The sequence below is a fragment of the Telmatherina bonti genome, assembly GCF_933228915.1.
Source record: "Telmatherina bonti genome assembly, chromosome: 21".
NCBI classification, from domain to species: domain Eukaryota; kingdom Metazoa; phylum Chordata; class Actinopteri; order Atheriniformes; family Telmatherinidae; genus Telmatherina; species Telmatherina bonti.
This window is the reverse complement of record NC_136630.1, coordinates 4544994-4567919: the sequence shown is the minus strand read 5'-3', so window position 1 is coordinate 4567919 and position 22926 is coordinate 4544994. Positions and strand designations below refer to the sequence as shown.

General features: G+C 45.8%; 1 protein-coding gene across 1 annotated transcript; it reads right to left on the bottom strand.

Annotated features, from left to right (window-relative positions):
- Positions 1-1286: 1286 nt before the first annotated feature.
- On the bottom strand, positions 1287-18431 carry fads6 (fatty acid desaturase 6). The gene is made up of 6 exons (XM_079261263.1): positions 17964-18431; positions 15394-15560; positions 6160-6340; positions 5823-6010; positions 2018-2197; positions 1287-1852 (listed from the first exon to the last, which is right to left on the bottom strand). Exons 1-6 carry the CDS (start codon positions 18160-18162, stop codon positions 1703-1705), a joined length of 1065 nt encoding a protein of 354 aa, XP_079117389.1. The 5' UTR covers positions 18163-18431; the 3' UTR covers positions 1287-1702.
- Between the last annotated feature and the right edge of the window lie 4495 nt (positions 18432-22926).

Here is a 22926-nt window from a genome sequence, read left to right as displayed (position 1 = left end):
ATAAAATATGAATAAACCAGACACTTAAGATCGGAATTAAATTTAATTCCTAATAGAAATTAGCATTAGGAATTAAATGATTACATGGTCGCTTTTCATCAGTTTAAAGTGGAATTAACTTTTATTCTGAATTAAACAGGAATTAAATCTCGCATGTAAACACACGGAATATCAAGTTGTTTACTAGTAGTCATGATCCACCCAAGTCCCTCTCGACTGAGCCGGTTCCGGTGCAGGTTCGGTGCCAGAGCCGGACGAAACACCGGCTCCTGGCGGTAAAAACTGGTTCTATTCAGGCACCAACTCTACTGGGCCAGAGTTGAAAACCACTTGACTTGCTGGGAGTGAGGGTTACCTGGCCAAAATAAGAGCCTTAAAAAATGGACAGACCTCTTCATACCAGTGAAGAAATGGACTCCCAAGAACATGCAGAATTGGTCCGAGGATGAGATTCGGTGTTTACCGGCTTTCCAAGGTAAATCAGACTAAGCCTGTGTTCGAGCAGCTACAACGGAGATGGCTGCAGGTGGTTACGGATGGAGCATCGACCAGCTGGTCAACAAATCTAGAAAGTTTAGAAAAGATTTTAGGGAGCAGAAGGAGGAGCTAGGACACAACGGCATCCTGAATTCTGTTCTTGGTGACCGTCTGGCGAAACAACCAGCGCCCTGAAGGAAGGCTCTTTCGTTCAAAACCAGAACCGGCGTTGAACCAGCAAAGGACTGGCTCTGGCACCAGTACTGAACCAGCACCACTGAGGTCTCCAAGCACATAAAACCGGTTTTCCTCACCACACAGAACTGAGGACGGTGCTTAGAGGAGCAGCAAAACATTTTTAATAAAACTCCACAAGTCCAGTTGCTTTATTCCTTCCTATGAACGATGACCTGGACGACTGAGACCCGTCATGAACACCCCCCGAAACACTTTTATCACTTATTGGTTTAGGATATAACATCACTCATGCACTCATGTAAAAGTTTAATATTCAGGTTAATCCATATATGTGTTTTATCCCACCGTCATACAGAAGCAATTATTTACTTTTCTATATCATTATATCAGAATCAGGAGTTAATTACTGCATTATTAAGAGAAAACAAACTTATTTTCAGGACATGACGAGTTACTTTTTCTACTTATCTCTGGAAATGTGCGTTTCCATGAAATAATAACTTTCTATAACTTTGTTTGGGATGAGAAATTGATTGAGATGAAACTGAAAACGATCAGTTTGTTTTATTGGTGTTGCATTGGATCATAACTTTGAAGTTAGTTTACGGTTTAAACATTTATTTTGTCTTTTAGTAATGAAAATGTTTTCTCCAGATAAAGAGACAAATCATTCTGCTATCTTGAGGAAACTGCTCTAAAAAAGGCAAAGCGTGGCCGCTCCCAGCTTCCGTACCATCCCTCTGATGGACACCGCCTTCCCAGTGGGGTCACCGTTGCCCTGGCAACCACCAGAGGGAGGAAAAGCTCACAAATCAGAACAATCAGGTCAGCTTTTGGTTTATCTTTGTGCTACTCAAAATTAAAGCATTTATTCAGTTAATTCTGCAGCTATAACTTGATTTAGCTAAAGGTTGTTGGTTGTTAGAGCTTTCACGCTGCACAGCGGAGGCTGCGAGACTTCAGCATCTTTCTGCATCAGCAGGAATGATTGTGCTTTAGAGTCATGTGTTCAGACATCCTCCCTCCATCACTGCACCCCCACCAGCTCTGTGATGGACGGAGCAAACACCATCAGTTCCTGGTATTTATGGAAGAAGAGGTGGAGACGAGACAGGTAGCTGTCCTCCTGGTACGGAAGCTGCTTCTCGGTCAGGTATTTGGAAACGATCGGCTTCACCTGACGGATGCAAAACAATGTATCAGGACAGTTTAATGTCTGAACAGAGTGAAAAATTAAAGATAGTTTTATAAACTTTGATGGTATTCTTTAGTTTATGAGGATATGAGCTTGTTTGTTTACATTTAGTCTAAAAAGAGGTGAGAATAAAAGCGAGAAGCTGACCTTTAAGCACATGTTGTCCGACAGAAAGGGGAAGAGATGGTGCTCCACGTGGCAGTTGATCAGCGAGTGTCCGAACGTCCAGTCCAGCAGAGGGTTTCGCGGTAGGTTCAGGACCCCGTGGGTCATCTGGTAAATCCTTTTTGGTCGTCGGGTTGGAGAGAACATTGGCAGACCGATGTGCTGCAATCACACATTAAATATCTCTCAACAATGTTCAGAATCACGTCTTCTAGCTGCCGCTTTGTCTTTCTGCTCTTTGCCTGATCTGTGGAGCTTCTTCTCCGGTTGTTCCGTGTTTTGTTTCAGAGTTTGTGTTGATGAAAGCTATCTCACTGCAAAACCAATTTCTAAATAAAGCATTTTGCAAAAATTAAAACAAAATAAATAAACAAATGAAGCATTCTGAACTGTTTAACATGAAATAAAATTAATGATATTCATGTAATTTGTACGAGACAGAAAAAGTTAGCTAATTAGTAAAATGTTATTTCTTTTAAAGAACATTGAAAATTGTGCAAAGTGTGTTTTAATACAGTGTAATAACCTTTTGTTTAATAAATTCTGCTATTTTATGCATCCACCTGTGTAAATGTTTTGTGTGGCCACATGCAGTGAACAGCATCAGCTTCCAGATGAAGCTGTTTGTTTGTATTTACACAAAGCAACTGGAACACAGTGAACCAGGAGCGGTGGGACTGCTCCTCCAATTCCACGAATTCCTGAATCAGTTTGGCACCAATGAGCCGAAAAAACCAAGAAATCTGCTGCAGCTTTCAGTGCGAGGAAAGCCTTTCTGCAGGATCAGAAGGAAAGGTCACCCGGCTCAAACATGAGGTGCAAAGCTCCGGGTTCAGGGTGGAAAATGGGACACGGGCCAACATCAGCACCAGGAGACCCGGGGGACTGAAGGAGAACAGGTTTCTTCTCCGACCCCCCCGAGTCAAAGCAAACATTCTCCTGTTAGAGCCTGTCAGAAAACCTGCGCTTTCTAATCCTCTTTACACACTTTGATCGGAACAATGCACAATGACCTGCAGGAGTCCTTCTGGGAAAATCACGGAGGAATTCTTCTTTTCACCGCTTTAGTTTGCAGACAGGAGCACAAAGCGGCATTCAGCTGGAGTTCCTCAGAGGGGCCGCTACAGGGAACACACTCGTGACCGTTTGCATGAAAAGAACACGAGAACATCAAAGAGAGTTAAAACACGCATCAAAAATTTTCTTTTTTTCTGTCCGAAATCCAAAAGAATGAATGTAAAACAGGTAGAAATTACTTAAAGCTGGGGTAGGTGATGTTGGGGAGCTAGCGAGATGTGAAAGTGGCGCCCTGTCTTGGCTCCTCCTCCTGTCTTGGCCCCTCCCCCTCTGGTTGTGCTCCTTGCGTGATCCGAGGCTTTTTTCTTACCTCCGCCAAGGAGGTTATGTTTTTACTGGCTTTTATTTGTTTATCTGTTTGTGTTCAAGATGACTCAAAAAGTTCTGGACGGATTTTAATTAAATGTTCAGGAGTTGTTGGAAATGTAAAATGAAAGAACTGATTTTATTTTGTTGGTGATCCGGATCACCGTTTGGAACTTTTTAAAGGCCGTGTTGGAGGTCTACGAGTGTTTTTTTATTTGCAGCTTTTTCCACCAATGATTTTCTCTTTCTCGGCTGTTTAGCAGGAGGAGGCAAATAAACCGAGCCGGGTCGGGAAATCCTTCCTGCATTTTCTCAGCCACGTTTACCTTCCGAGTTTCTTCTTCACTACTTTGTATTTTCATCCTAACACGCTGTTTATATGCAGGGTGTGGCTATCAGGTATGCGCTGCTGGAGGGGGAGGAGGGGAGCCGGGAGAAGAAGCTACGAAATATAGGAAATTAACAACTTCATTAGTTTCATCAGTTTTTACAGATTTACAGTAAACTGAGGGGTCTAACTATATTTCTTATTGTTCATGATTACAGAATGTATAGACTACTATCAGGACGAGGAACCACTTCACCCAGAGGAACATGTCTCTGTCTCTGTATATTATGTTTGGCCACAAATGCTCATGTGAGATAGCTGGAAAAATAAATGTTCATGATTTGACTTAAATGTTAAAAACAACATATATAAACAGATAAAACTACATGGTTACAACTTATGTCTTTTTATATTCACAGATGTAGGCTGCAAACATCTGAAAAGTTAAACAAACTGGTCCTGGATCCTGATCCGGATTTAGTCAGTTTCAAACAAATCTTTTAAGTTTCTGAGAGATCTGCTGACAAACATACGAACCAAACGGCAACCGTGTTCCCACCTGAGTAATGAAATACAAACAACAGCGGTACAGCAGTGGTTCCCAACCTATGGCCCCTGGACTCCAAAGGGGTTCCCTAAAGAGCAGAAGGGGTCCTTGACTGTTCAGAACCATCCATTTATTCATTTTCTGTAGCGTTTAGCCCAACTGGCGGAGGAGGTGGAGTCTCTCAGCAGGTACGCCTTGGACAGGCTGTCGGTCCATCGCAGGGTCGACACAGAAACACAACCAACCATCACGCCCACATTTATTCCTACAGAGTTTAAAGTGACCAGTTAAGCTAACATAAAAGAGCCAGCAGAAGTGGTTAGCATCACAGCCTTGCAGCTGTGGAGGGGAGCCTTTAAAAGGGGCTTAAAAAGAGGAAGAAAAAGTAAAGGTGCAGCAGAATAAATACTTAGTGATGGAAACAAATAAAAAACAAAAGTTAAAAATGCTGAAAAGAAAAAGTACGCTCCTGGGACGTACTGCACAACAAGCGGTGTGTCCGGTTGTCATGCATCTCCTGCCTGATGGCAGAACCAGGATGAGTCTGGTTTCATGTTTGTAGACGTTTAGATCCTGTTCATCCATAAGGAACCAGGAATGCACCGTTTCGTTAATGAGACTACGAGATGCCAAAGAGCAGGTAATTGGCCTTTATTTATGAATAAAACAAGAAAGGAAGGCTAAATGTTCATCAAAGCCAGGAAAGAGGCAGAGCACATCGTTTATGGTGAGAAGCAGCGAATCATAAAACCAAGAGTGGTTTCAACACGGAGGGCTCGAGGGAGTCACGGCTTTTTGGCACAAAGGGGGTCGTCAGGGAAAGTAAGTCGGGAATGACTGGTAAATCTGCATGGACTCAGTTTACTACTCAGCATAAAAACAGCTTCTTTCATTATTAGGACTAAATTCTGTGTTGCCTGGATGCAGAATTACGGCTGAGAGCGAAACGTCAGGGAAACATGTAGATTTAACGTCCGGGAAACATTATGAGTGACAAAGTTTACCCCTCTGATGCAGGAGTTCTTCTATTAATTACTATGACACACATACACTGTGATGTTTTCTGAATTTTAAAATGATATAGTATAATATAATTGTAAGACAATATGTTGTCATATATATATATATATATATATATATATATATATATATATATATATATATATATGATGAATATACTGTAAATAATAATCTTAATATAATTAATGATATTGATAATATAATACAGTATAATAATATAATAATAATAAAATATAAATAATATAATAATAATATAATTATTAAATAATAATAATTATATTAATAATAAACATAAATAATAATATATTGATTGAATTTCCCTTTGGGGATTAATACAGTATTTTTCATTTCATTTACCATAAACACCTACATAAATGAGAAAAGCCTTTCATTTCAGTGCATCAAAGGGTTAATTGATCATCGATGAAGTTTCAAAGATAAAAAGTCTGAAGTCCGTTCAGGTCTCCTGATATTTCGGACCTGTTCTGGGCTTTATGTTGCGTTCTCACCTGGAAAATGTTGACGTGGATGTACGGCACCGAGAACATGGCTCTGCACACCAGCATGCAGAGCAGGGCGCTGAAGGCCGACCTGAACCCGGAGACGTTGATGAGCAGCCAGTACTGCGAGTACATTCCCAGTGTTACCAGTAGCACCGTCCGAACCACCAGGATGAAAGGATGCCCGCTGAGCTGAGCTGCAAAGAAACCAGAAGGCACCACATGCATGAGAACTCATCCTGCTGACGTAACGGAGCCCTGAGGAGCTCCGTCTGAACCTAACGCTGATCGTTACAGTTAACGTAGAAGTATTTCAGGAAGCTCAGAACGAGTCGGTGTGTCTCACCGAGGGCCACCAGCGGAGTGATGACGGGCACAGCCAGGGGGGCAACAAACAGGTAGACAATGCGGGGCAGGAAGGGGACCTTCCACACGCTGGAGTCGCCCAGTCCGATGACGTTGGTGTGGGCGTGATGCATCTTGATGTGGCCGTGGACGCCGGCTTGAGCCGAGAAGGAGCCGCAGACCTGAGACATGTTTCCAGACAGAAGAACAGACGTTACAGCGGTGCAACAGGAACATCCATCTTCCGCAAGCTGCAGGGTTTGTGGAAGAGCTGGCAGAAGTCAAAGGTCAAAGAAAGCAATGAGGACATCTTGCTTTAGTCAACAGCAGCCTGTTCAGTAAACATCTGTTTCTGCAGGTCAGTGAACCGATTTTTCTTGGGTTAACGAAGGTCATTTAACAGCATTCTCTTCACTCTCCCAGTCGCAGTCATTTGTCTTCGGCTGAGGTGGGACTTGTCGCCATGGTAACAGCCCAGCCTTGACAGGAAGATGTGAATCAACCACCACATGTTGAGGGTCTCTGTCGGACTGAAACGATCTATGAATCCGGTTCTCTTCCTTACGGCGACAGAAAGCGGAAATAAAGTCTGTGACTCTCAATGTTCTGCGTATCAGAACTAAACCGTCGTCTCTTCTTCAGCCGAAACGCAGAAGCACTTTATCCGTCTAATGCTGATGATCATGATCTGTTCCTGCAGATTGTTGCTCTGCAGCATTCAGGCGTCTGTTAACACAATGCCGAGGAGGAAAGACATCAGAAATGATCTGAGAGAAGGATGCGTCTCATCAGTCTGGGAAGGGTTTTCAGCTCATTCTCAAACAATCAGGAGTCCGTGGTTCTACAGAGAGGAAGACTATTTACAGGCAGATAACATCCAGGACAGCTGCCAGTCGTCCTAGACGTGGACGACCAGACGACCGGGCGTCCAGACGACCGGGCGTCCACGCCACCGGGCGTCCACGCCACCGGGCGTCCAGACGACCAGACGACCAGGCGTCCAATCGTCCAGACGTCCACACGTCCAAAGATGCTACATCACAGACTTTACAGGCATGATGAATGTTTAATACAAAATACCTCCAAATGCACAACTTTCACTTTTTTTTTTTTAATCATGTTTTTGCTGCGTTTATCCCTCCGTTTGTTTATCTATCCATCATTCCGTCTGTTTCATAGCAAGTTTTCACGTAAACTGCTGGGAGGATTTTTACAGTTTACTAACTTCGATTCCAGTAAATTTCAGAATTGATCTGGAAGGAATTGTTGACATGGGAATTTTAAAAAGGATTATTTTCAACTGTGACAGCTTAAGATTCATTTTATGTAAAATCTTTATGTTCTCATAAGGAGTGGTTGGAAAATATTCGAGACGAAGGTTCTGCTGCTCATATATATGATTAAATTATGGTGACTCCAGTTTATGTTGAGTAATACAGACCACTTGGAGAGCGTAGACCAGCTGGATTCCACCCATCTAGTCATTTCCAGTCTGTTCGAGTCATTTTATATGGATCTATCATCAGATTCCAGATCTATTGATCATGGATCCACAGTGTATTGACTATATTGTGATGTTTGTTACATGTTTGTTCTCTTGCAGTGATGAAAAGTTGTTCCTGTTCTGGATGGCAGTATCCAGAAGGTTGTTCCTGTTCTGGATGGTACAATCCAGAAGGTTGTTCCTGTTCTGGATGGTACAATCCAGAAGGTTGTTCCTGTTCTGGATGGTAGCATCCAGAATGTTGGTCCTGTTCTGGATGGTAGCATCCAGAATGTTGGTCCTGTTCTGGATGGTAGCATCCAGAATGTTGGTCCTGTTCTGGATGGTAGCATCCAGAATGTTGGTCCTGTTCTGGATGGTAGCATCCAGAATGTTGGTCCTGTTCTGGATGGTAGCATCCAGAATGTTGGTCCTGTTCTGGATGGTAGCATCCAGAATGTTGTTCCTGTTCTGGATGGTAGCATCCAGAATGTTGTTCCTGTTCTGGATGGTAGCATCCGGACTGTTGTTCCTGTTCTGGATGGTAGCATCCGGACTGTTGTTCCTGTTCTGGATGGTAGCATCCGGACTGTTGTTCCTGTTCTGGATGGTAGCATCCGGACTGTTGTTCCTGTTCTGGATGGTAGCATCCGGACTGTTGTTCCTGTTCTGGATGGTAGCATCCGGACTGTTGTTCCTGATCTGGATGGTAGCATCCGGACTGTTGTTCCTGTTCTGGATGGTAGCATCCGGACTGTTGTTCCTGTTCTGGATGTTGGTATCCAGGATGTTGTTCCTGTTCTGGATGTTGGTATCCAGGATGTTGTTCCTGTTCTGGATGTTGGTATCCAGGATGTTGTTCCTGTTTTGGATGTTGGTATCCAGGATGTTGTTCCTGTTTTGGATGTTGGTATCCAGGATGTTGTTCCTGTTTTGGATGTTGGTATCCAGAATGTTGTTCCTGTTCTGGATGGTAGCATCCAGAATGTTGTTCCTGTTCTGGATGGTAGCATCCAGAATGTTGTTCCTGTTCTGGATGGTAGCATCCAGAATGTTGTTCCTGTTCTGGATGGTAGCATCCAGAATGTTGTTCCTGTTCTGGATGGTAGCATCCAGAATGTTGTTCCTGTTCTGGATGGTAGCATCCAGAATGTTGTTCCGTTTCTGGATGGTAGCATCCAGAATGTTGTTCCGTTTCTGGATGGTAGCATCCAGAATGTTGTTCCGTTTCTGGATGGTAGCATCCAGAATGTTGTTCCTGTTCTGGATGGTAGCATCCAGAATGTTGTTCCGTTTCTGGATGGTAGCATCCAGAATGTTGTTCCGTTTCTGGATGGTAGCATCCAGAATGTTGTTCCGTTTCTGGATGGTAGCATCCAGAATGTTGTTCCGTTTCTGGATGGTAGCATCCAGAATGTTGTTCCGTTTCTGGATGGTAGCATCCAGAATGTTGTTCCGTTTCTGGATGGTAGCATCCAGAATGTTGTTCCGTTTCTGGATGGTAGCATCCAGAATGTTGGTCCTGTTCTGGATGGTAGCATCCAGAATGTTGGTCCTGTTCTGGATGGTAGCATCCAGAATGTTGGTCCTGTTCTGGATGGTAGCATCCAGAATGTTGTTCCTGTTCTGGATGGTAGCATCCAGAATGTTGTTCCTGTTCTGGATGGTAGCATCCAGAATGTTGTTCCTGTTCTGGATGGTAGCATCCAGAATGTTGTTCCTGTTCTGGATGGTAGCATCCGGACTGTTGTTCCTGTTCTGGATGGTAGCATCCGGACTGTTGTTCCTGTTCTGGATGGTAGCATCCGGACTGTTGTTCCTGTTCTGGATGTTGGTATCCAGGATGTTGTTCCTGTTCTGGATGTTGGTATCCAGGATGTTGTTCCTGTTTTGGATGTTGGTATCCAGGATGTTGTTCCTGTTTTGGATGTTGGTATCCAGGATGTTGTTCCTGTTTTGGATGTTGGTATCCAGGATGTTGTTCCTGGTCTGGATGGTAGTATCCAGGATGTTGTTCCTGGTCTGGATGGTAGTATCCAGGATGTTGTTCCTGTTCTGGATGGTAGCATCCAGGATGTTGTTCCTGTTCTGGATGGTAGCATCCAGGATGTTGTTCCTGTTCTGGATGGTAGCATCCAGGATGTTGTTCCTGTTCTGGATGGTAGCATCCAGGATGTTGTTCCTGTTCTGGATGGTAGCATCCGGAATGTTGTTCCTGTTCTGGATGGTAGCATCCAGGATGTTGTTCCTGTTCTGGATGGTAGCATCCAGGATGTTGTTCCTGTTCTGGATGGTAGCATCCAGGATGTTGTTCCTGTTCTGGATGGTAGCATCCAGAATGTTGTTCCTGTTCTGGATGGTAGCATCCAGAATGTTGTTCCTGTTCTGGATGGTAGCATCCAGAATGTTGTTCCTGTTCTGGATGGTAGCATCCAGAATGTTGTTCCTGTTCTGGATGGTAGCATCCAGAATGTTGTTCCTGTTCTGGATGGTAGCATCCAGAATGTTGTTCCTGTTCTGGATGGTAGCATCCAGAATGTTGTTCCTGTTCTGGATGGTAGCATCCAGAATGTTGTTCCTGTTCTGGATGGTAGCATCCAGAATGTTGTTCCTGTTCTGGATGGTAGCATCCAGAATGTTGTTCCGTTTCTGGATGGTAGCATCCAGAATGTTGTTCCGTTTCTGGATGGTAGCATCCAGAATGTTGTTCCGTTTCTGGATGGTAGCATCCAGAATGTTGTTCCGTTTCTGGATGGTAGCATCCAGAATGTTGTTCCTGTTCTGGATGGTAGCATCCAGAATGTTGTTCCTGTTCTGGATGGTAGCATCCAGAATGTTGTTCCGTTTCTGGATGGTAGCATCCAGGATGTTGTTCCTGTTCTGGATGGTAGCATCCAGGATGTTGTTCCTGTTCTGGATGGTAGCATCCAGAATGTTGTTCCTGTTCTGGATGGTAGCATCCAGAATGTTGTTCCTGTTCTGGATGGTAGCATCCAGAATGTTGTTCCTGTTCTGGATGGTAGCATCCAGAATGTTGTTCCTGTTCTGGATGGTAGCATCCAGAATGTTGTTCCTGTTCTGGATGGTAGCATCCAGAATGTTGTTCCTGTTCTGGATGGTAGCATCCAGAATGTTGTTCCGTTTCTGGATGGTAGCATCCAGAATGTTGTTCCGTTTCTGGATGGTAGCATCCAGAATGTTGTTCCGTTTCTGGATGGTAGCATCCAGAATGTTGTTCCGTTTCTGGATGGTAGCATCCAGAATGTTGTTCCGTTTCTGGATGGTAGCATCCAGAATGTTGTTCCTGTTCTGGCTGGTAGCATCCAGACTGTTGTTCCTGTTCTGGCTGGTAGCATCCAGACTGTTGTTCCTGTTCTGGCTGGTAGCATCCAGACTGTTGTTCCTGTTCTGGCTGGTAGCATCCAGACTGTTGTTCCTGTTCTGGCTGGTAGCATCCAGACTGTTGTTCCTGTTCTGGCTGGTAGCATCCAGACTGTTGTTCCTGTTCTGGCTGGTAGCATCCAGACTGTTGTTCCTGTTCTGGCTGGTAGCATCCAGACTGTTGTTCCTGTTCTGGCTGGTAGCATCCAGACTGTTGTTCCTGTTCTGGCTGGTAGCATCCAGACTGTTGTTCCTGTTCTGGCTGGTAGCATCCAGACTGTTGTTCCTGTTCTGGCTGGTAGCATCCAGACTGTTGTTCCTGTTCTGGCTGGTAGCATCCAGACTGTTGTTCCTGTTCTGGCTGGTAGCATCCAGACTGTTGTTCCTGTTCTGGCTGGTAGCATCCAGACTGTTGTTCCTGTTCTGGCTGGTAGCATCCAGACTGTTGTTCCTGTTCTGGCTGGTAGCATCCGGACTGTTGTTCCTGTTCTGGCTGGTAGCATCCAGAATGTTGTTCCTGTTCTGGCTGGTAGCATCCAGAATGTTGTTCCTGTTCTGGCTGGTAGCATCCAGAATGTTGTTCCTGTTCTGGCTGGTAGCATCCAGAATGTTGTTCCTGTTCTGGCTGGTAGCATCCAGAATGTTGTTCCTGTTCTGGCTGGTAGCATCCAGAATGTTATTCCTGTTCTGGCTGGTAGCATCCAGAATGTTGTTCCTGTTCTGGCTGGTAGCATCCAGAATGTTGTTCCTGTTCTGGCTGGTAGCATCCAGAATGTTGTTCCTGTTCTGGCTGGTAGCATCCAGAATGTTGTTCCTGTTCTGGCTGGTAGCATCCAGAATGTTGTTCCTGTTCTGGCTGGTAGCATCCAGGATGTTGTTCCTGTTCTGGCTGGTAGCATCCAGGATGTTGTTCCTGTTCTGGCTGGTAGCATCCAGGATGTTGTTCCTGTTCTGGCTGGTAGTATCCAGGATGTTGTTCCTGTTCTGGCTGGTAGTATCCAGGATGTTGTTCCTGTTCTGGCTGGTAGTATCCGGAATGTTGTTCCTGTTCTGGCTGGTAGTATCCAGAATGTTGTTCCTGTTCTGGCTGGTAGTATCCAGAATGTTGTTCCTGTTCTGGCTGGTAGTATCCAGAATGTTGTTCCTGTTCTGGCTGGTAGTATCCAGAATGTTGTTCCTGTTCTGGCTGGTAGTATCCAGAATGTTGTTCCTGTTCTGGCTGGTAGTATCCAGAATGTTGTTCCTGTTCTGGCTGGTAGTATCCAGAATGTTGTTCCTGTTCTGGCTGGTAGTATCCAGAATGTTGTTCCTGTTCTGGCTGGTAGTATCCAGAATGTTGTTCCTGTTCTGGCTGGTAGTATCCAGAATGTTGTTCCTGTTCTGGCTGGTAGTATCCAGAATGTTGTTCCTGTTCTGGCTGGTAGTATCCAGAATGTTGTTCCTGTTCTGGCTGGTAGTATCCAGAATGTTGTTCCTGTTCTGGCTGGTAGTATCCAGAATGTTGTTCCTGTTCTGGCTGGTAGTATCCAGAATGTTGTTCCTGTTCTGGATGGTAGTATCCAGAATGTTGTTCCTGTTCTGGATGGTAGTATCCAGAATGTTGTTCCTGTTCTGGATGGTAGTATCCAGAATGTTGTTCCTGTTCTGGATGGTAGTATCCAGAATGTTGTTCCTGTTCTGGATGGTAGTATCCAGAATGTTGTTCCTGTTCTGGATGGTAGTATCCAGAATGTTGTTCCTGTTCTGGATGGTAGTATCCAGAATGTTGTTCCTGTTCTGGATGGTAGTATCCAGAATGTTGTTCCTGTTCTGGATGGTAGTATCCAGAATGTTGTTCCTGTTCTGGATGGTAGTATCCAGAATGTTGGTCCTGTTTTGGATGGTAGTATCCAGAATGTTGGTCCTGTTTTGGATGGTAGTATCCAGAATGTTGTTCCTGTTCTGGATGGTAGCATCCAGAATGTTGTTCCTGTTCTGGATGGTAGCATCCAGGATGTTGTTCCTGTTCTGGATGGTAGTATCCGGAATGTTGTTCCTGTTCTGGATGGTAGTATCCAGAATGTTGTTCCTGTTCTGGATGGTAGTATCCAGAATGTTGTTCCTGTTCTGGATGGTAGTATCCGGAATGTTGTTCCTGTTCTGGATGGTAGTATCCGGAATGTTGTTCCTGTTCTGGATGGTAGTATCCGGAATGTTGTTCCTGTTCTGGATGGTAGTATCCGGAATGTTGGTCCTGTTTTGGATGGTAGTATCCAGGATGTTAGTCCTGTTCTGGATGGTAGTATCCAGAATGTTAGTCCTGTTCTGGATGGTAGTATCCAGAATGTTGTTCCTGTTCTGGATGGTAGTATCCAGAATGTTGTTCCTGTTCTGGATGGTAGTATCCGGAATGTTGGTCCTGTTTTGGATGGTAGTATCCAGGATGTTGTTCCTGTTCTGGATGGCAGTATCCAGGATGTTGCCGGGATCCACATCTATCTCTGATATCTTGGAAAACCTGTTGGGAACTTCTGGATTTTCTCAACAGTTATTGTGGAGTTCTATACAGATATAATGAAAATGATTTTATCTCACAATGAGGAAGAATCCTTCACAACATTCCTGCATCCGGATGCTGATCTGGATCATGGGAGGTGATGACAGATAAAAAGGTAATCTCCTAGGAGAAGGTGATAAAACATATAGGTCTGTTGTTTCTGGCAAACATCTGAGTTGTTGGTTAAAAACTAAAGAAAAGTCTGAACACCGTTAGTCGATCGTGGTTTTGTTCATGAGCTTCAGACGGAAACAAACGTCAGTGAAGCGACGTTGGACAGAAGAGTGGATCAGAACTCCTCCAACAATGTGAGAAATCATAAAAAACACCTAAAGCTGCTGAGGTTCTACAAGCTGCTAAATCATGCTGTGGACTCAGTTTTTAATGCATGAGCCGTCACGGTGAGTGGAGGTGAGAGGCAGGAGCCAGACTAAACACAGGAATAGGATTTATTCCTCAATACAAACTGAGGAGGACAGCACGGAGACGTTACAGGCGACTACAGACAACGAACCAGAGCTGAGAAGAGAAAGCACGTGGTATGAATCCAGTCACAGAACAAGAAGCAGGTGGATCGAATGGACGGACTGAAACCAGGTGAACTAACAAACGGCTGGCAAAACAGGAAACGTGACACGAGGGAACTAAACACGGAAAGCTACAAAATAAAACAGACAACTGGAAGTAAAAAAGCAACACAAACTCCACATCAGGACATTAACGGTCTCCTGACACCAGTGATGCATCAGTATATTGTCTGTACAGAGACTGTTGATGTTTTTAAGAGGCTCAAGACCTTTTTAGCTTAGCATTAACTGAATTTTATTTTATTTTCCTATCCTTATTTTCTTAATTTATTATTTCATTTATTTTTTAAATTATTTCATTTGATTTCTTATTTTTAGCACATTATTGTGAAGTCCTTTTATGTATTTTTATTATTGTTGCTCTTATTTCTTCTTACTGTTTCTAAAGGTTATTTAACATCTGTTTTTAACTCCAGTGTTTTCCTTATGGGAATCCAGCACGCTGGGGGCCCTGCCTGTTTGGTCTGGGGGCTGTTGTCATGACGACCGCTGCTGTTTGGGTGGTGCGGGGTCCTGCACTGCAGCTTTATGGCTGCGGGGTGGGCCGTTGGCTGCCTGGGAGGTGTGCGGTTGCTGTGGCAGCGGCCCCTATGAGCATGCGGGGGACTTGCTCCTGGTGTGGATGGATCTCGAGGTATTGTTTCCTCACATCAGCACCAAGTCAGAGTTTTTATCACTTAATGTTTTGTTTTATTAAACCGCGTTCGTTTAAAGAGACAGTATTCAGGGAATGATGTATTTTGGGAAATGTGGGGGTGGGGGGAGGGTGGTGTTTGCTCTCTGTCCTTGTGTGTGTGAGTGTGTGGAAAGAGCTTGTGTCTTTATTGTTTTTAAATGTCTTGTTATCTACTTTGTTTTAATCCTTATGACTTGATTTGATCTTGTAAAGCACTTTGTGTTGCCGTTGCATGAAAAGTGCTCAAGAAATAAAGTTTGATTTGATTTATTTTATTATATATAATGTATATAAAATATCCTTTTAAATGGAAAATCTACACCTGTTGTGACACCTCCACACGGCAGTGTGTGTTACACAGATTGTGTGTCTGTGTGTGTTACATAGTGTGTGTGACGTCCAAAGTCGTTCATTATGATTATGATGCATGTCAGAGAAGATATTTATGAATCCAGACATGTTTAAAAGCTGCAGCTTGTCATTCAGGGCTGCAGATCTGCAACCAAACTCCAGAAAAAGCTTCGCCTCAATCATGTGGACGACAGCCTTCAGTTTATTTCTGTACATCTCACCTCGATGAAGAAGACAGCCCAGAACCTCCCCCAGGCCTGCGACTCGCTCAGCGCCCCGTGGCTGGCCAGATGCGTCCCTTTGACGGTGATGATGGCGTGGGCCATGCCCATCAGCAGCAGGCCCGATGAGAACCACAGCAGCTGAGAGGACGCCAGCAGGAGGAAGGCTGGAGGAAGACAAAGCACAGAGGAGAACTTTACTATACAGTTCAATTTTCCTTCATCACCCTCCCACCCGGATGTGTCCAGTTATTTATTTATCAGACTGAATCTGACACCTTTACCTCACACCACTCACTTTGTCACCCTTAAAGACCAAACCCACGAAAAAAATAGGTTAAAAAAAGTCTGATTTTATTTTTCCTTCCACTAAATGTCAACAAAAAAGGTTTGTTTTTTTTGTTTTTTTAGGAATTTTTATTATTAATTCCTAAATAAATAAGGAATAAACGATAAATTTTGACTTATTACAATGTGATGAGTCAAAATTCTTATCCTGGTGTCTTTTAATGGACAGAAGACAAAACTCAGGTTGTCTTCAGCAGGATTGTGAGCACATATGAAAAATGTCTCAGAAACTATTTAAATGACACGCTGATGTCCTGCAGGAAGCGTTCCCCACTCAGTATCTGCATCAAGATAATAAAAAGCTTCTGAGGGTCATGAGGAGAGTTTATGTCAATGAAAATAATCCGTTCTGAAGTCAAGATAACAGTTTGCTTGTTTGACTTCATCTAATCGCCAGCTTCACCTTCAGCTCCGTCACAAGATACTCTGAAACCATGGCAACCAAGGCAACTTCCATCATCATCCCTGAAGAGGCTGAAGATTACAAAAGAATAAAAAGAAAGAAAAATCCTTGCAACATTGCAGCATTCAGTAAACTTACCTCTGGTTTGGTGTCTTCTGGGTTACAACAACGTCTCTGCTGGCTGCAGGGTTTGCACGCCCCCCCCCCAACCCAATAAAACTCTGCTAATATGACGCGCCTCATGTTTCACTGCAGCTTATTTCCAGGAGATAAGTCAGGAGGCCGGAGATTTGCGAGGCCAGGATCCTCCTCAAGTTCCGCCCAGACGTGACTTTTCACCCAATAATACGGAAAACTGAACGTTTAGAAGTTAAAGATTCATGTGGAAGAGCAGCATGGACGTCTGAGTGACCTGCCGTCCACCTCAAAGCTGTCGACTCAGAGATCGAGTGACACGAGTCACAGGACCTGGCGGGCCTGACCAGGAGTGACCCACATCAAACGTGACACCTTGAATGTTCAGACCTGAGAGGTGTGGAGAACAAGCGCTCCCTCTCTGCTGGGTTGGAGCTCCGACTCAGCAGAGGCTGCAGTGAAGACATGTGCAGATGATGGCTGTTCTGAAGTCCTGATCCAGACTTTCTGCTTCCTTCCAGCAGTCCATCTTTCCTGCCATCTCTTAACGAAGCCTCAGACAACAGTTCTTCAGTTCTCTCTGGACATTCTCAGCAGGTGTTTTCAGTCCAGTCCTGGTCCCTGACCAGTTTCTACAGGAGTTAGTTTTGTTTTATCTCTGACTAAAAGGTCCAAACTGAAGGGACGAACCGGTCTTGTGTCGACTGAGCAAAGAGCCAAAGTCCAACTGGACCCGACTCAGTAGCAGCAGAGATAAGTCAGTCTGACACACAGAAGATAGTTTGATTCCCAAAGAGCTGGAAACTGAGCAGATCTCTGCTGTGCAGCGTGTCTTTAAAACTCATCAGGACAAGTGAAGGACAACAGAAGACGCTCCAGGACTAAAGACCTCTCTGTAGCAGAACAACCAGGTCTGAAAGTCACGAAGAAACAAACAAGTCCAGCAAAGACCTGAGAGACGCATCTGGACCTTCAGCTGATCGACCATCTGTTGGCCGAAGCCTCATCAGAAACGGTCTCCATGGAAACGTGGCTGTCAAGGAGACATCAATAAGGATGAGAAACAGACTGAAAAAGCCACGTGAGACAAGAACTGGTGGATCCTCTCAGATCCTGGACCTCCACGTTACCGAAGCGGTGTGGAATCTTCTGGACAGACACCTGAAGAAACAGCAGAAACACCCAAAGAAGAACTTGTAAAGTCCTCCGAGAAGCCAGAAGAAGAGTTCCTGGAGAGCTGCGTGGGTTCCGACTGCGCTGAAGAATGAAGCTGCTCAGAACAAATATTGACTTTCGAGTTTTATTTCTGTTTGTTTTATGAACATAAACCGGTGAACTGCTGCACATATTTCCCATTTTCCTGTCCGAATGAAAAGAAATGAGGGATAAATTACAACTTTCTGCATCTGAGCTGTTGCAGAATGGGAATAAAAACAGTTTTTACTGTATTTCAGAGTAAATGAAGATAAAAGCTGGTTAATAAATGATGAAAAGAGGACTGCAGAACAGGCTGAAAGGAATTTCACCTCAGTCTGACCTGTTTGAGCTGCTTTCAGGACAGAAAGATGTGAAATGAAAGGAGGCTGAAAAGAAGCGAATGAAGGAAATGGAAGATCAGAAAAAGGTTGTGGACTGAGCGCAGCGCTCCAACCCTGCAGAGGGAACTCATGATGAAGTTATTTACCAGGCAGCAGACTGAGGAACGCCGCTGCCAGGATGCTGCAGTCCAGCCCTCTCCTCTCCCACCAGCTGCTCTCCTTCACCATCTTCTGCACCAACCTGGTCAGCTCCATCATCAGGGACTCCTTCTCCTCCCTTCCTGCTCCTCCATTCTTCACCTCTGCCCCGTCATCCTCCCTCCACTCCTCTGGTGCGCTCCGCATGTTGAGCAGCTCTGGAGCAGGTCGGCGTGCAGCTGGCGTCGGCGTTAAGCGCTGCAGCCTGAAGACAAAGTCCACAGGTCAGAGTCAACAGTGAGAAAGTCTCTGCTGGCACGGAGCATTGTGGGAGAAGCCCAGCCCCTTCCTGCTGCCCGGAAAGCCTCCAGGACCCTCTTCTCCTACTTCCTCCTCCTCATCTCCTTCGTCCTATCAGCTGAGTCCTCGTCCCGGCCAGCGGAGGAGGAATTTATTGTCCCACAGCCGGAACATGTGAGGCTGTCCTGCAGAAATCCTCCTCGGAGCTGCAGCAGCTCTCTCCTCTCTGGTGTCTCATGCATTCTGCATGCCGCTCACCCCCCCTTCCCTGTGCCTCGCTCTTTGTGTGGGTTCCTCTCCCCCCTCCCTCACAGCTCGGTAACCTTGGCAAACGTCCTGGGGAAGGAGAGGGGACTGCTGTCTGGGAAGAGACTCAGCAGAAAGGAGAAGTCGTGGTGCGTTTAGGTGTTAGAGTTCTGGCTTCAGGCCATGCTGACTGCAGCATGCTCTTTAAAAGATGCACCGTGAGGGTTTTTTCTGAGTCAATCAGACAGCAGATACCGCCGAGAGGAACATAAGAGGACCAGACTGCCTGGAGCTCCTCTTACAGCCTTCATCGTCTGCAGAGACAGGTTCATCTGTCCACCAGACCAGTCAGGGACACGTACTAAACCTTAAATTATAAAACAAATATGATGATAAAGAAGCAAAAACAGCATTTTTAAATGCATTTCCCTCTGATCTAGTTCACATCAACAGTGTCTTCAGAATCTGTTGTGTTGGATCAAAACATGGAAAAACATTTTGCATGTTCCAAACCAGTTGGGTTGATGAACCAGAATGGCTTCAATAAAAAGACGAGGAAGCAGATACAACATGACTAAAGGCTACAAAGAGACAAAAAAACAGGTATAATAACTAAAAAGACCCACATCTGCTCCAAAAAAACAAAAAAACAAAAAATGACATAAAAACTAGAAGAAAAATTAAATGAGTTCAAAATCAGGCACAAAAATGGCAACAGAGAATCTGTCCATGAAAAAGACAGAAAATAATTAATAAAAAAGGTTAAAGCACAAAGAGATACGGGGTAAATGTGATGAAAACAATCAGAAAGAGATGCAAAATGACCCGAGTGACATAAAACACAAACCACAAAGATATCAGTCTGCTTGCACAGATAAAAAATACCACTGAACTCCATGAAACAGACAGCAGGTGCAAATCTGTGATAGAAGCAAAAAGGGACAAAAGAAAATCACCATGGCTGGAAAAACGCTCAAAAATCCACAAAGTGGCACAAAAATGGCAGAAAAAGTACAATAAAAACTACAAAACAACTGAAAACACGACGAGAGAAACGCAGAACAATCACCAGCAGATGAGCGTGAAGATGAAAAACAGCCACAAAGTGATTAAAAGATCTGATTATTTATAATCTTCATGAAAACAAAATGTTTTTATAGATTTAAGGCAGAAAGATGAAAAGACAGAAAAATACTTCCAGTTTTTATTCATGCAAACGTCTAGAAAACCACCAAGACGAGACGTGTTATGACCTCAAAATCACAAATCTGCATCAAGACGTCGAACTCCAGCGAGTTTCATTTACTTTTAATAATGTGACGATTCTTTACAAAAACATACAAATGGACATTCATGCAGAGTCATACTGCGTGTTCCAACCAGCGAAACCCGACCCAACGTGCAGCAACCTGAGACAGGAGTGTCACCTAACACACCTGTGACCTCGCCGTGACACCCCGTTGGTCTACTGCTGCTTCCATCCGTCACGACCACAGCTCAGTCGGGAAACGTATGAAAACGATGCTTTAATGAGTTTACATCCTCAGCACGGCTGCAAAGATAAAGGATTTCTGTTTGTGGAGAATGTTTCCTGTGGCCCCGCCTCCACCTGGGATCAGAATAAATCTGTATTTTATCCACAGCGGAACATAAACCAGGTGGAACGGAGACATTTTACCATCTAGCGACACACCTGAGCTCATTCTGAATCTGGGTTTCATCATGCTCCAGATGTTTGTACTGGTGAAACATCTGGACTGCAGCAGACCAGTTCTCCTGTTCCACCATCAGGATGTGGTCCTGCTGGACCAGTTCTCCTGTTCCACCATCAGGATGTGGTCCTGCTGGACCAGTTCTCCTGTTCCACCATCAGGATGTGGTCCTACTGGACCAGTTCTCCTGTTCCACCATCAGGATGTGGTCCTACTGGACCAGTTCTCCTGTTCCACCATCAGGATGTGGTCCAGCTGGACCAGTTCTCCTGTTCCACCATCAGGATGTGGTCCAGCGTGGTCCTGCTGGACCAGTTCTCCTGTTCCACCATCAGGACGTGGTCCTGCTGGACCAGTTCTCCTGTTCCACCATCAGGATGTGGTCCTGCTGGACCAGTTCTCCTGTTCCACCATCAGGATGTGGTCCTGCTGGACCAGTTCTCCTGTTCCACCATCAGGATGTGGTCCAGCGTGGTCCTGCTGGACCAGTTCTCCTGTTCCACCATCAGGATGTGGTCCTGCTGGACCAGTTCTCCTGTTCCACCATCAGGACGTGGTCCTGCTGGACCAGTTCTCCTGTTCCACCATCAGGATGTGGTCCTGCTGGACCAGTTCTCCTGTTCCACCATCAGGATGTGGTCCTACTGGACCAGTTCTCCTGTTCCACCATCAGGATGTGGTCCTACTGGACCAGTTCTCCTGTTCCACCATCAGGATGTGGTCCTGCTGGACCAGTTCTCCTGTTCCACCATCAGGATGTGGTCCTGCTGGACCAGTTCTCCTGTTCCACCATCAGGATGTGGTCCTACTGGACCAGTTCTCCTGTTCCACCATCAGGATGTGGTCCTGCTGGACCAATTCTCCTGTTCCACCATCAGGATGTGGTCCTGCTGGACCAGTTCTCCTGTTCCACCATCAGGATGTGGTCCTACTGGACCAGTTCTCCTGTTCCACCATCAGGATGTGGTCCTGCTGGACCAGTTCTCCTGTTCCACCATCAGGATGTGGTCCAGCGTGGTCCTGCTGGACCAGTTCTCCTGTTCCACCATCAGGATGTGGTCCAGCGTGGTCCTGCTGGACCAGTTCTCCTGTTCCACCATCAGGATGTGGTCCAGCGTGGTCCTGCTGGACCAGTTCTCCTGTTCCACCATCAGGATGTGGTCCAGCGTGGTCCCGCTGGACCAGTTCTCCTGTTCCACCATCAGGATGTGGTTCTGCTGGACCAGTTCTCCTGTTCCACCATCAGGATGTGGTTCTGCTGGACCAGTTCTCCTGTTCCACCATCAGGATGTGGTCCTGCTGGACCAGTTCTCCTGTTCCACCATCAGGATGTGGTCCAGCGTGGTCCTGCTGGACCAGTTCTCCTGTTCCACCATCAGGATGTGGTCCTGCTGGACCAGTTCTCCTGTTCCACCATCAGGATGTGGTCCTACTGGACCAGTTCTCCTGTTCCACCATCAGGATGTGGTCCTGCTGGACCAGTTCTCCTGTTCCACCATCAGGATGTGGTCCTGCTGGACCAGTTCTCCTGTTCCACCATCAGGATGTGGTCCAGCGTGGTCCTGCTGGACCAGTTCTCCTGTTCCACCATCAGGATGTGGTCCTGCTGGACCAGTTCTCCTGTTCCACCATCAGGATGTGGTCCAGCGTGGTCCTGCTGGACCAGTTCTCCTGTTCCACCATCAGGATGTGGTTCTGCTGGACCAGTTCTCCTGTTCCACCATCAGGATGTGGTTCTGCTGGACCAGTTCTCCTGTTCCACCATCAGGATGTGGTCCTGCTGGACCAGTTCTCCTGTTCCACCATCAGGATGTGGTCCAGCGTGGTCCTGCTGGACCAGTTCTCCTGTTCCACCATCAGGATGTGGTCCTGCTGGACCAGTTCTCCTGTTCCACCATCAGGATGTGGTCCAGCGTGGTCCTGCTGGACCAGTTCTCCTGTTCCACCATCAGGATGTGGTCCAGCGTGGTCCTGCTGGACCAGTTCTCCTGTTCCACCATCAGGATGTGGTCCCGCTGGACCAGTTCTCCTGTTCCACCATCAGGATGTGGTCCAGCGTGGTCCCGCTGGACCAGTTCTCCTGTTCCACCATCAGGATGTGGTTCTGCTGGACCAGTTCTCCTGTTCCACCATCAGGATGTGGTTCTGCTGGACCAGTTCTCCTGTTCCACCATCAGGATGTGGTCCTGCTGGACCAGTTCTCCTGTTCCACCATCAGGATGTGGTCCTGCTGGACCAGTTCTCCTGTTCCACCATCAGGATGTGGTCCAGCGTGGTCCTGCTGGACCAGTTCTCCTGTTCCACCATCAGGATGTGGTCCTGCTGGACCAGTTCTCCTGTTCCACCATCAGGATGTGGTCCAGCGTGGTCCTGCTGGACCAGTTCTCCTGTTCCACCATCAGGATGTGGTCCAGCGTGGTCCTGCTGGACCAGTTCTCCTGTTCCACCATCAGGATGTGGTCCAGCGTGGTCCTGCTGGACCAGTTCTCCTGTTCCACCATCAGGATGTGGTCCAGCGTGGTCCTGCTGGACCGGTTCTCCTGTTCCACCATCAGGATGTGGTCCAGCATGGTGGAAGGTCTTCCCTGAAAGAGACGTTGTCTGGATGGGAGCAGATGTTCCAGCATTGATGGAGCTTCCCAGATGTGGAAGCTGCCCACGCCATCGGCACTAATGCAACCCCATCCCATCAGAGATGCAGGCTGATAACAAG